This window comes from Meleagris gallopavo, chromosome Z (genome assembly GCF_000146605.3).
Source record: "Meleagris gallopavo isolate NT-WF06-2002-E0010 breed Aviagen turkey brand Nicholas breeding stock chromosome Z, Turkey_5.1, whole genome shotgun sequence".
In the NCBI taxonomy this organism is placed as follows: Eukaryota; Metazoa; Chordata; class Aves; order Galliformes; family Phasianidae; genus Meleagris; species Meleagris gallopavo.
Window position 1 is genome coordinate 20,846,031 of NC_015041.2, and position 14,493 is coordinate 20,860,523.

A 14,493-nucleotide genomic window follows, 5' to 3' on the forward strand; every position below is an offset into this window, starting at 1 on the left:
AAAAAAAAAAGCCCTTGAGGTTAAATATAAAGAGTAAATTGTTCTGAATTCCATCCCGCTGTGCTGCATGCTTCATTTCCTCTCCTCCATGGTTAGATCACCAAAGCACCACTTGCAATGGTCTTCATTGCTACCTGAGGTGGCAAACTCAGCACAGGCACAGAGGAGGAAGATTCCCTATTTTCTACACAATCGCTTCCTTAGCTGGCTGGACAACTGTTCGCAAAGCTATCAGAGGGAGATATGCCTCCTGTTTCCAGTGTTAGACCTGTTCTTTGAGCAGGCAGAAAATTTCAGTCACTAGTGGTGTCAGTATCATATTAATGGAGAGGATGACACTCATTCACTTCCACTTTTATGAACTCACTGCGTACCACAATGATTTCTTCCTCCCAAGTCTTATAGATTTCTCCTAATGTGATACATGGCTTCCCTTTGAACAGCCCACACTAATCCTTGGACTACACACTTCACAGTTTTCTTCCACCCACAGCTCCATTGACTTCTCAACACAAAGAATCTGAATGGCAAGAAAATAGCAGAGCTCTGGAAACTGAGAGAAACATTTCTAAGCCAGACAAGAATTCTGGAAAAAAGAATCAAATTGGTGAGGAGCTACAAAACCCCAGAAGAAGGCCAGTGATTCATGGTTGTAGAAGATTTAAAAGCATTGTATATAATGTCATATTCCTCATGTGGCAAGTTGGAAAAGAAAGCGCCCAGAGGGAAAATCTAGATTTTTTGATGTTATCTAGAAGAAAATATTTTATGAGGATTTCTCGAGGTTCCTTAAGTTCTCTCTCTGAGGAACTGGAACTGCTCAAGAACATGCTGAATGCCACAGAGGGCTTCTCAGTCCAGGCTCATGTTGCACTAACAGTATACTTTTGACTTTACTTGCCAGAGTCCTGCCACATGGGTTTTCAATAAACAGGTTCTTGAATGCCTGTCTGCTACAGACTCTTAGGACTTTCAGTGAACAGTTTCACAAATGTTAGAAAATAGATGACTTACTGAAATGACAGATACAACAGATTCAGGATTGACGCTAATAAATGCACTAACCAAAATAGTGTTAATATGTGTAGTTTGCTCCAAAAGTAATGCCTCCTATTTAATTCTGTAGAAATTCCAACAAAAAGCACAGTAACACTATTCGGTAAAGCAAATTCTCAGCTTCAAAACACTGGTTCTAGTATAGTCACAACGATTAACTATGTATTTTTGACAGTGATGAACAAGAGCCTGTAAGCCATGTCCTTAAAAATCTGCACTAGCAGAAGCGACCTACTGCTTCACAGTTGCTATGACAGTGTTGTTGCTATAAGAGTGTTGCCACTCTTGAATGAAGAGTCCATCTTTCATTGAACACATGGAAGTCAGAAGGTTTCCAAATCCAGACTATATGGTGGGTGTGGTAGGAGAGTCCAGACAAGACTAGCAATGTCCTCCACGGCAGTTTGGTGAAGTTCCCACTGATTGGAAAAGGGGAAACATAACCCCCATTTTCAAGAACGGAAACAAAGAAGATCCAAGGAACTACTGCCCAGCCAGTCTCACCTCTGTGCCTGGCAAGATCAGATCCTCCTGAAGGCTCTGCTAAGGTGCATGGAAAATAACAGTGATGTGACTGGTGGTAATCAACATGACTTGACCATGGGCAAATCATGCCTGACAAAATTGGTGGCCTTTTATGATAGAGTTACAGCATCAGAGAGTAAAGGAAGAGTATCTGATGTCATCTACCTGGACGTGTGCAAAGCATTTGATACTGTCCCGCATGACATCCTGTTTGGCAAATTGGAGAAAAATGGATGGACCACTTGCTGGGTAAGGAATTGGCTGGATGGTCACACTCAGAGCTGCAGTGAATGGCTCAATGTCCAACTGGTGATAAGTGGCATTTCTCAGGGATTGGTGTTGGGATCACTGTTATTTAACATTTCTGTAGCTAATGTGGACAGTGGGATCAAGTGCATCCTCAGCAAATTTGCAGATAACATCAAGCTGACTGGTGCACTTGACATGCTAGAAGGAATGGGTGCTACCCGGAGGGACCTGGACAGGCTTGAGAGGTGGACCCATGCCAACCTCAGGAAGCTCAACAAGGCCAACTGCAAGGTCCTGCACCCAGGTTGGGGCAATCCCAAGCACAGATACAGGTTGGGTGGAGAATGGCTTGGCAACAGCCCTGAGGAGAAAGATTTGGGAGTGTCAGTTGATAAAAGACTCAGGATGAGCTGGCAATGTGTGCTTACAGCCCACAAGGTCAACTATATCCTGGGTTGCATCAAGAGAAGCGTGACCAGCAGGTCGAGGGAGGTGATTCTGCCCCTCTACTCTGCTCTCGTGAGACCCCACCTGGAGTACTGCGTCCAGTTTAGGGGACCCCAACATAAGAAGGACGTGGATTTGTTGGAGCAGGTCAAGATGAAGGCCATGAAGATGATCAGAGGACTGGAGCACCTCCCCTGTGAGGACAGGTTGAGAGAATTGGGGCTCTTCAGCCTGGAGAAGAGAAGGCTTCGAGGAGACCTTATAGCAGCTTTCCAATATCTTAAGGGGGCCTACAGGAAAGCTGGGGACACACTTTTTATAAGGGCATGTTTTGACAGGAAAAGGGAAGTGGCTTTAAAGTGGAAGAAGGTAGATTTAGACTAGATATCACAAAGAAATTATTTACTGTGAAAGTGGTGAAACACTGGAACAGGTTGCCCAGTGAGGTTGTGGATGCCCCCTCCCTGGGATCATGCAAGGCCAGGCTGGATGAGCAACCTGGTCTAGAGGGAGATGTCCCTGCCTATAGTCCCTGCCTATAGCAGGGGGTTTGAACTAGGTGATCTTAAAGGTCCCTTCCAACCCAAACCATTCTATGATTCTATGATCCATGAATACCAATGGGTGCCATTTTTTTTTAGCACGGAGGAATTCAATGACACACTTTTGCTTCATACACATTTCTGTGCAGGTCAGATGCCACCGTGTCAGACTGCCCCTCTGCTGCCATATGGAACATGGCAACAAAATGTAATGGAATATCGGAGGGAAAGTTTCACCTCTACTGCCATACCACGAACACACACCTCTCCTGTAGGCCAACATAATAAAATAGGAGGCAGTACTTTCAGAGCAGTCCTCATACGATGATAACGCCAGCAAGATGATGCCAGCCTGGCTATTTTCTTCACCCAAAGATGAGGAACACTGTTCACCAAAGTTCTCTCCTAGTGAAAGAATAGTAAGGCAGATTCCCATCCTTTTCTCATACTCATCTCCATTCCTGTCCCGTCTCTCTTCCTTTCTCTTCCTGCCTATACTCCCTCACATTCTAAACACTACCTCTGTTCCCCTCCCTGGGGTGATGTTTTAACATGCTTTGGATGGAGAGTCAAATGCTACAGTCATATACGTTAACAAGTTCTTCACAGAGATCATTATCATACTGATAGATATGAACTTTAATATTAATTTCAAGGTTAGTGAATTAAAAGATCTCACTCTGAGCACTGAGACATTTGAGATTCTATTGTTTGCTGAATTGTTGTCTGCTTATTTTTACACCTTTAGCCCAAATAGGACTGTACTGCAGCAAAACACTCACTCCTTTGGCTGCTTTCTGGGCCTACCTTGCAGGTCTTAGTCTCCAAGGTTTACACAGGAGATAAGCAGCCACCAGCACTTTTAATGCCTTATGTACAAATTTCACAGGGACTCACACACAGCTCCAGCTTTTTGTGGGGGCATTTCACCCTACCCGCTTCTCTCTTGGTAGTGTCCCTTGCTTTGTATAAGTTTCCAGAATTACATGTGTGAGAGCAGCCACTCAAGCTGGGACTGCAGATGGTAAATTCTGTGAGGTGGCTGATTATTATTGCCCACACCTTCTCTAGGTGCCCTTCTCTGACCTCTGCTTTTCTACTGTGCAATTGAGAGGAGCTGTATGAATTTGCCAGGGCTGCTAGGAAGTCTATTTGAACTCCCACATGGGCACTAGAGAATTGCACAGCTAAGGGACTGATAAGAGGCACAGGCTGTCTGTCCCCAAGAAGTCCCCAAGATGACTGTTGCCCAGGAAACCTGTGAAGGACATACTCTGTGCTTTCAAGGAAGACAGTAAAAAGAAACTACAATGTTTTCAGGCCCACATGCTCCTGTGTGGGCATTAAAGACACAACTTTGTTCCACCTAATACAGGTACGTGGCAAGGTAACACAAATACCCTTATATGTACTTCCAGAAGGCAACTCAGACAATTTAAGATCTGACTCACCACCTGGAGCTATTTTTCTCACTCATCAGCTACATGAGGAATTAATTTTTAGTCCTATCTTGCACCTCAGGGGCATTAAATGGGAGCAGTACAGGCAATATGCTCCATCTACCAGTTGGCTCTTTTCCCTCTGGCTTTACACACACACACATAAAGCAGAAATTTTTAAAAAGAAAGGAATTCTCCATCCTTGAAACATCCTGAGCTATTATGGAAGCTTCCTAGGTTAATCTCAGAGGGATTGTTTTTGGAAAAATAAGGAGAAGTATTGCTTTGAGGGAAAATAAGTGGTTAAAAGGTGGTCTTTGGCACTGCAAAAAGAACAAATACAGATATTTCAACTGCAGCAATTCAGAGAAAAGTTTTGATTTTATCTTCTCTGAATTTTTCATGTGTCACAGTAAAAGGACAACTTCTGCCCACATAAAGGCCAAAAAGTAAAATGTGACTCAGTATAGTTATAAATATCTTTGATTTTGCATAGTTTATTTGAAAAAGAGAAGGGGTCAGTTCTGGCAGCTTGTTGCCACAGTTAACTCCACACTAACAAAATGCTTGTTGCTAACAACACCTCGCTCACATATTGCAGAAATGGGCTCACATGGTAGTTCTTTTTTCAGAAAAAGAGGCAATTCCAGTTAACAGCAATGAAATGTAAGGGCAAACATATAGCCCAGATTTTGGGAGCAGCTACATTATTTCTGATCAACGGAGACTTTGGCAGTTTGACAGCATCCTGATGGCCTTGTGAAATATGTATAAACCAGAACAGGTCATGGCTGTTCTCCTGAAGAAGAGGAAAGCTGGGTGAGTTGCCCCTCCTCCTCTTGTTTGCATTAACAGCATGCTGGTGCTGGGTAAAACAGGGTCTCTCAACCTTGCAGAAGTTTTAGCCTACTTTTGTAAGCCACAAAGCACGCACAGTTGCTCTGTCTTACCTGTCTACTAGAAACCTGTGAACTCTTTAGTCCACTTGACTAATATATTGACTGCAAGGAGCAGAGTTCTTCCTTACCTGTTACACATCCATGTAAGCTAGCCCAAATGGGCTCCAATCAAGTGTTGAGAGCTTGAAGCTCTTTCATAGGGTCCCACTCTCTACATCAGCAACTGTAGTTTGTTGGAATGTTGTTGCCATATTTTTTTTTTTAAATAAAAATCCAAAGCCATACAGACTATCACATAATTTACTGTGCATTTCAACAACTCCATGGTTTCACTTTTTCATGTTGTCTTTGTCTCTTCTCACCCTTTATGTAGCTCAGATGTAGTATAAGAGAAAACAGAGAAGGTCTGGAATAAGCACATACCACCCCCAACTTCCAAGCTGTTCTTTGGGTTGCTGCAGACTCCTGTGGCACTCTTGCACAGTGGATTGCAGGCACACACACGGGCGTGTGTCAGGACAGCACTGGACTCAGCCGTACTTTAGGAGGAATCTGCTTGTGTGCAGATGGGTCATCAACTTTACTGGGGCACCAGTACTATCCTTTCTGTGTCCTCAGCTGGCTCCCATTTTGTTCCCCACACAGCAGAGAGCAAACTGAGCTAACCTTCATCCCACTCACTCCTGCAGGACTCAGCTGCTCTCCCCTGCCCTGCCGGCGGGCCATCACAGCTGAGTGGGAGTGATTGTTTCCCTAGCCAGCACAGTCCTGCAACTTCTGGTTGATTGCAGGCAGTACAATGTCTCCAGGGTTTTGGCCCCAAATGAGAGGGAGTGCTCGGTTAAGCAGAATAAAAAGGAAGTATTTTTATATCTTTCAGCCTAATCTCACAGATTTGTATCCAGCCTCTAAAATCCTCTGCATGCAAAAGCTTATTTCTTTCTTGCACAGCTGAAGAGAGAATAATCTCTTGTTTAAGACCTGTAGTCAGGGGAGTGCTCATTAATGTCTGCCTAATCCGATCGACCAACATTTTGCAACTGTGGCACTGACCTGAGACCCTCTCCTTCTGGCGAGTGTTGTCTACAGTATTCCAGGGTGAAGGACTCCGCTGCTGATGAGGCAACCTGCCAACGGATGGTGGCTGTATCCCAACACACTGTGCAATCTTCGGCCTTGATGGTGGGGGTGGCAGGTGCTGGGGACACAGGAACACATTAGCTGTACTACAAAGAGGACACCAGCACCTGGTAGGGGATACTTGCAAAGGAAGGGAAGAGTCATCTCCCTTCAAAAAATACAGAATTATCCTGTCCAGCAATGAAATGCAGTTTATTCGAGTTTTGACAGCAGAGTATCTTATAACGGGATAGGAACATGCTGGCAAAGTCACTGTGAATATTAGTGCATTTCTGCACATCCTTAAAATATCCAAATAGACTTCTCTGCCTTTTCTCAAACACACATTCCTCATTTCCACTCTTCTTTATAGAGCGGAGTACCAAGCCAGTACTGTGTATAGCTCTGTTCAGGCTATCTCAGTCCTGTTCTCAGCAGTTCCTGCATGAGCTGCATCAGTAAAAAATATGCTGCTGTAGAACTGAGGGGGAAATTATGAGTTTCTGCTTAATTATGTAGTATTATTTTTGCAATGTGGATACTAAAATTTGGTCCTGTAATTTCTCTTTTTTAGAGCCTCAGTTTAAGAATTGCAAGCCCAATTGCAAAATAGAAAACTGAATGTAAAGCAGTGCACTGAATGCAAGTAATCAAAAGCTATTCTGTGAAATAGCACATCCAACATCACAGACTTAAAATGGTTTTGTTGTGTTCATCTACTCTATCTCTTTCCAGGGAAGAGCAACATAAATGAGCCTTAACACCATTCATTAAAATAAAATTTATTTTTAAACATGTCATAGAAAGTTGTTATGCTTTTAAAGAAGTCAAGCCTCAAATAGAATGTCTAGGTAAAGAATAGGAAAAGGACAAGATAATCTTATAGATCTTCAACCAATATGCAAGATGCATTCTGTTTTGTAACAAAAATAATTTGCTATTATTAAAAAAGGAAAGAAGAAAAAAAACAGAAGCCTCTACTGATTTCTTTGTTTAATGAAAATCAGGTTTCAGGTTAAGATGTACTTGATGTTTCACTAGAGGAACAGCTAATCTAGGTATTCGTCATAGCAAAAAATATGTGGGATAGATATTTATCGGGTAATACATCTGTGCAGTTCCCTTGGCAATAGTCCTTTAATTCTCTTCTGATATGCTTGATTATTGTGTTTTTAAGGGTATCTGTTGCTAGAGAATGATAATAGCCAAATCCACAAATGCCTGCATTAAGAAATGGAAACACATACCCACATTAATGGATGTGCAAACAATACTTAACAAGACTTAACTTTTTGTTTTGGTTTGGTTTGTTTGCTTGAAATTATCTATCTAAACAGCAGTTGGAGTCAGAAGGACAGAAAGAGCTGTTACTGTGCTTTTAAGATTTTTTCACAAATTACCTATAGTTACTGTACTGATTAGAACATATAGCTGACTTCCTGGTAATATTCTCATACTTTCTTGAGAGGTCTTCAAGAGATAAAGAGAAATGTGTAAATGCTTATTCTGCCTCTCAGATACATAGCAGGATAAATAGCAGATAGGTTTTGAATGACAAATAAAATATATTTACTCTTTTTTTCTTCAGGATTGCAGAAGATTCATCTGGATGTCTCTTGGGGATAGACAGGTAGAAGGCAGATATTTACTGCCCTCTGCATCATTCTGTCACAGGAAATTTGGCTATGAAACTGTGTGTTCCCCAGGAGACAGGAAATGAGTATGGGAGGTGGAGAAGCAGGAGGCTGGTGGTGCTGAGGGGATGATGCAGCAGCACCCACATGCCTTCCCCACAGCTCTGCAATGGCAATCCTGATGGGAAAGCCCTGGAGAGGTACAACTTTGATCCACCGTTAATGTGTATGTTCCTGTAACTGCATATACCAGCACACAGCTTTCTTGTGCCGACATTTAAACAGAATTACTGAAAATAAACTTTCTAAATTCTTGTTTCAGTTCATGTTGATGCTAATGGGACTCAGCATCAGTTGGTGCTCAGTGGTATCTCCATAAGCCTTCTTGAGGCTTGTTGCACACCAGAGGGATATCACCTCAGCTCGAGGGAAGGTGATTAATGAGCCCTTATTTGACCTAGTTTGTTTCCTTAGAAAAACAGGACAAAGTAAATCATCAGTGACTTGAGGATATGAAGTTGTTCAGAAGATTTGAATTTGGGGGAAAAGTAGGAGGAGCTTGATGCCTAAAGGGGAATACAGTTCTTAATAAAAATTGACTTATTAGAGAGTAATCATTCATTATTATTTGATCATTTCTTAGGAATTTTGCACAATGATCACAGTTACATTGCTGATGCCATTGAATTTGATTTTCTACTTTAATTCTTTGGAAAATTATCTTAGCTAAAAATATGAAAGGCAAATTGAGTACCAAGGAGAACTGTCAACAAATTTGATGTCTAATGGATTAAGCAGAAGGCTTGAAGTTATGGTTGCTGCCAAGTGAAGTCAGCAGTATACCCAGTGTTGTACAGTTGATTATGAAATTGTTAAGTATCCTTGTCTGTATTTTGTAAACGCTAGAACAGAATTTTTACCTGGTAACACAAGAAAAATCATCTGGCACGAGCATCTCAGATAAGGTCTAGAACACAAGATGCTATGTTTTGTTTGTAATTCAAGAAGCAATAGTTTTGTCAATACAAGTTATTTAGGAAATTAACACTCAAGAAAATTAATCTGTCAAATGAAGCTCACAAACAATACTCATCTAATTACTAATCCTAATTGACACTACTCAAACCACAGCCACACCTGAGATTTGTGTTCCACTAAGCTAGATGTGGGATGTCAGATCTGTAAAGCATGCCTCCCTCTGAAAAGTTAATCATTTAATCAATGCAACATAGATCTATTTGGGAGAATGGTGGAGAGGTAAAAAAAACTCAAGTATTAGCTCAGTTTTCCACAAGAGAAGCAGTGCCAGAGCAGCAGGGTGGCTTTCCCAAAGCTACCCTGGAGCACTGCAGTGCACTCAGAAGATAAATCTGTAATGTGTTGCTCCAATGCCCCAGTCACAGGGCCTGCAATTAGAAACATCTTCAGATCTCAATACTTTCAAATTTCCTCTCAGGAGCAATTATGCTGTCATCTTTTAGCAAAAAGGGAAATGATCACAAGTTGCCTGCTATCTGACAGATGGACTGAATATAACAGCTTTCTCTGCTTCAGTAACAATATAGACTAAAATTTCTTTAAGAACCTGAAGCTTACAGCAACCAAATACAAAACTATGTACATACCTGTTTTAAAAATGGCTTTTTCACTAGGTAAGCTACAGCCTGTACAGTTCACAGCCATGACCCACACACTATAACAGCGATCTGGCTCCAGGTCCTCCAAAATGCAGTGGCTCTCCTTCACTGTCACTCTGTATTCTTCCACCAAAGCTAGGAGAAACATACACAGGCTGTTACACCCACATACATCTCTCGTAGGGCCTGTAATAGTTCCTCTCATCTAACACGTAAGAAATAGTATGTTAAAATGTTGCTACTAGCCAAAAAGTCAGTGTTTGACTCAGTTCTGACAGAAAGTTTTTTACATGCTCTTGGGTGCACTTTAAAGTCATCAGTGGTAAGGGGAGCTTACGACCTTCAGTCTTACTGTGAGGTAGGCTGCACTTTGAGACACACATTTAACAGTTATCAACTCTGGTTTAATTTCTCTAGAGGATAGCTATTTCTCATAATGAATTTATATCCCATGCATCCATTTGTGCGTATACATACGCAAACACATGCATGTTCTGAGCTTTTTGACAAATGAGCATTTGTATCCTCTTTTCTCAGTTTCCATGCTTAACATATAAAATTGTTAATGTCATTTTGAAAAAAATCTCTGGAATATATGGAAAAACTGGAAATTCTAATGAACTTTTCATGCTGTTTTTTAAATTAGTATACATTTTGAGGGTCTACAAACCTAACTGGGCATATCCTTTTGCAAGCTCTATCTGTTCTCTCCATTTGTATCAAAGGAATAGCACGAACACATTCTCTCTGAAAGTGGGGCTGCTTTATAAAAGCATCTAAATAAGGATGTTGCTGCTTCTCTACAAGCAACTATCCTGCACTTTGCAGACCATGGTATTTATATTGTATTTTGAAGGATGAACGAGAAGATAGGGAATGTCATCTACTTCCTGTTCTCCTCTACTGTTACCTGTCCAATGGAAGATTTCACCACTGCATCTTGTACCCTCCCTGTAGCTCAGCCTCCCCTGTCTGACATGAGGTCGTTGGAGAAAGGGCTGCTGCTGTCATGAAGGCAAGACCTTACGCACCTCCCTCATCTTTGCTGGCTTGAAGCTCCTCCATACAATACACCTGGAAGCAGTCAATGGCATCCCCTTCATTCACAGTCCAGTAGACAGCAATGGAAGTGCTGGTAGCTGAATTTGGCTCCTGAGGTATTAAGGTCGGTGTCTGTGGGACTGAATGGAGAATCCCCAGTTGTCATTCACAATCCTGTATTTTCAGGTGAATTAACTACAGGTTCATGGGCAATCACGTTTCTTATTTTCATTCAGGTGTTTGTTTCCACAGAAAAATGCAGCAAATATTGGAAACAGTGGTCCAGTTTTAGAGCAGTAGGTTCATCTGAACTAAAGACAGTAAAAATCAATTGCTCAGAATAAGAATCTGTTTGCCCATTTCTTTCACAGACCCAAAAATTAAGATTCAGAACTGGGACCAGCTAAACCCAGCCCAAAGCATGTGCCAATGTCCTGCACAGCTCTCAGAGTCCCTGCCTAGAGGACCATTGCACAGACGGACAACTGTGTGGCTGCTCATTTCTAGCTTCCACAGGCTGAGAGAAGCAGCATGCTGTCTCCCAGACCCGGACAAGTAGAACTGTCACAAAAACTGTCACAAAACCCCAAGTAGCAAGAATGCCTCTTCCTTCTCCAGGAGACCTGGTCCCTCCAGTCACAGTCCCTCCAGCTGCAGTCCAGTTCTGCACTCCACTTCAAGGCACAGAAGTCCAAGGGACACCCAATAATTTGAGGTCATCTCCTCAGATGGGGCAGAATGGGCCTGGACTTCAGTGCAGGCTCGTCTGGCAAATGCATTTCCATTACATTTTATCATCAGAGGAATGAAAACCTTAAGAAAGAATGCCTGTGAAATTGGAGACTGAAAGCACTTCTTTGAAGCAAACTGCACAGGATAGCTTGTTGATGGGGAGAGGGAGCTTGCAGAAGAAAGCCTCCAGAGAGTAATGTAACTGATCCCAGAAAAGTGTGCAGGTGAAAGGAGCTTGTACATCATGGAGGGATTCACGCAGTGTCTCAAATACATTGTCAGACTGGCAACAATGGGTATGTGCTTTTAGGAAAAGGAAGATTCAGACATCATGCACTCAAAGCCTGAGAAACAAGAAGCTTCCTGAAACTAATCTGCCCAAAGGTGGACTCAAACTGCAGTACACAGCTAGGTGATCCTGCCTGGTATGGTCATTTCCCCTTACCCCTAGATCCTTGGTGAGCCCATGGGTCTGAGTTCTGCCCTAGTCAAGTTTTCCAAACCTCATATGACAGACTGGATTACCGAGAGGATCTTGACAGCCCTTATAAATATCTAAAGGGCAAATGTCAAGTGGATGAGACCGGGCTTGTTTTGGTGGTGCCCAGCAAGAGAACAAGGGGCACCTCATGTTCCTTATGAGCATGAGGAAAAACTTGTTTGCTTCAAGGGTAACAGAGCACTGGAACAGGTCATCCAGAGAGACTGTGGAATCTACTTCTCTGGAGCTATTCAGGACCCACCGGGAGACTTCCCTGTGCAACCTACTGACTGGATGATTTCCAGAGGTCGTTTCCAAGCCCTACAATTCCATGATTCTATTGGTCTCTTACAGGGGGTGCCTCAAAAACTTCCAAAGTTCTCCAAATTTCGTACAAACTTTGCTGCTGATCTGCACAGATCCATCTCTTATTACTCTCTAAGATTGTGGTTTAACAGGGAGGGAGGGGAAAGAAAGAAACAACCTCCCCCCCCCCCCAAAGATGTTCATTGTTAAAGTAATTGCAGGGAACAAAAATTGGTCTCTTTCTTCACCCAGTAAATTTCCATATTGCATGAATTCTGTTAGAATCTCAGCAAAAAAGCTTTTCCTCAGTCATCTTCACAGTAATGATGATGATCCCCTGTGGCACGAACAAGGCAAATGCAGATGCTGTTTTTTTCCTTATGATTTATGCAGAGAGCTAACAGTACAGTAGGATTACATCTGCTTCCCCCTGAAAAAAATAACCTTTTCATTGCTAAAACCATCCCCATTTTGTCTTTTGACTGCGTCTGGTTGGTCGGTTTAAAAATTGATCACCTTTAGGAAAGGACTTCTCCAGTGGGAAAACAAGCTTCTTTTCCTGTGAAGTTGCCTAGAAACTATTATGATCACAGAAACCCCCCAATTGCAAAATTTATTATTATGCCAAACCCAAAGAGAAGCTAGTATATTGAATGAAGCTGCTGGAAAAAAAAAGTTATATATCAAAATTCAGTTCAGTTGTATTGAAAAACGTTTGATTTCTAATTTACTTCTGCAAAATAAGAGATAAACTTTTGAAAGGAAGCAATTTCAAAGCAAAAAGTTGAACTATTTTCTGTGGAAATAGAATATTTCTGCATTATCAAAATGCTGGTTCTTTTTAAAATGAATTTTGATCAAACAAAAGAGCTACATGCACCACAAGTTACACTAAGTTATATTTTTCAAAGAAAAATGGGACATTTTGTGATCTGTTTAATTTCTGCTGAAGAGTTGTACTGTAAGGAAGATTCTTGATGCCACTTGATCTCCATGGATCACAATACAGAAGATAATAATCCAAACTGCTTAGTAGATATTTACACATTTCCTGTGCCATGGGAAATAATTTTTCCTTTGCTTTGTGATCTTGAAGATGAAGAGCAGTTACATTTCTATGTGATTTTAACAGATGATCGTTACCATCATCAAAGGTCCTCATCTTCTGGCAAAAATGGGCAGGATCTAAGCTTTTGAAAGAATTTTTTTTATTTTGAAATTATTTCAGCTCCTCTTGTGACAGAACTTGTGCTTTAATGTGCACAAGGGCATGCTGCTAGGTCTTCTTTATGATTACGTGTTTGTTAATGAGTGACTTACATGAAGGGAGGAATAATCTGAGGGAAAAGGACTTTTCATTAATGAATGTGGAATATTTGAAAATGGATGGTATTTTGCAGGAAAGATTTTTCTATAGTTATAAAAATAAAGTTCTATGTATTTGCTCAGTAAAAGACTATTATTTCTGTAGGAAAAATATGTGGATTGAAGAAAGATGACGAATTCACATCTATTTAATCAAATGGATTAAATCAAAACAAATTCAGAATGTCTGACATTTGCCTCTGCTATTTGATAAATTATGTACTCAGAGTTTTCAATTCAGAATTTAGTTTCACACGGGCACTTACTTCCATTTTCCTTCAGGAAGGGCCTAATTGTAAAAAAAAATATGTATTTACTCCACTGCTCACCAAAGTAAAAATCACAGTAGGAATAGAGATATTTGGTAGCTGAAGTGAAGGATGAAAAATAGAAATTTTAGAAAGAAGAAAAGAGCATGAAGCATGTAAGATGAAGAGCTTTTAAAGTCATTTGCTGGTTGACAGTCATTCATTTCCAGTCTGTAAAAGCAGACCAGGTCTGGAGTCATTTGGTGTTCAGTAAGCACAGTAGTAAATGAAGATAAAACTACACAGCAGATCTCAGCAATCTGGGAAAAACACATTGGGAATGACTTGTGGGAAAAGGAAGTGTAGCATGAAAAAATGAGTCAGTTCTCCCATATGACCTTGACAGTAGGTAACAACCCAGGAGGAAAGTATGGTTGTATGTAGGGAATTGTGAGAGGGAGTTTAGGAACTAAATGGTGGCATATTGCACATTTACACTACTAAGTCAATACAGGCTAAGAGTAGATTTAAAAACCATGTATTTTAATATGATTTTGTAAGTAAATGAGGCTGAGATAATAATGCATGAAGAAATGCCAGCCTAATCTCACCTGAGAAGTTTTGAATCCCTTAGACAAATTCACAAGTGTGACAAGGAAGTTAAGGTCTGAGAGTTTTTCTACTAAATAAAAATAAGTGACTGTGTGCAGGAAGAAGACAATCTAGCCACAGTGGCATTGCTGAGTGCAACCAGCTCCTACTAGGTACAGGAG

At 41.2% G+C, this 14,493-nt stretch overlaps 1 protein-coding gene across 1 annotated transcript in view; it reads right to left on the reverse strand.

Annotated features, from left to right (window-relative positions):
* The window catches only part of CMYA5 (cardiomyopathy associated 5), a 48,544-nt gene that overhangs the window by 8,203 nt on the left and 25,848 nt on the right, over positions 1-14,493 (reverse strand). Inside the window, exons 7-9 of the mRNA XM_010725512.3 lie at positions 10,579-10,728; positions 9,536-9,682; positions 6,211-6,355 (exon numbers count right to left, since the gene is read on the reverse strand). Coding sequence (XP_010723814.1) covers positions 6,211-6,355; positions 9,536-9,682; positions 10,579-10,728 — 442 coding nt within the window. The remainder of the gene's footprint in view (positions 1-6,210; positions 6,356-9,535; positions 9,683-10,578; positions 10,729-14,493) is intronic.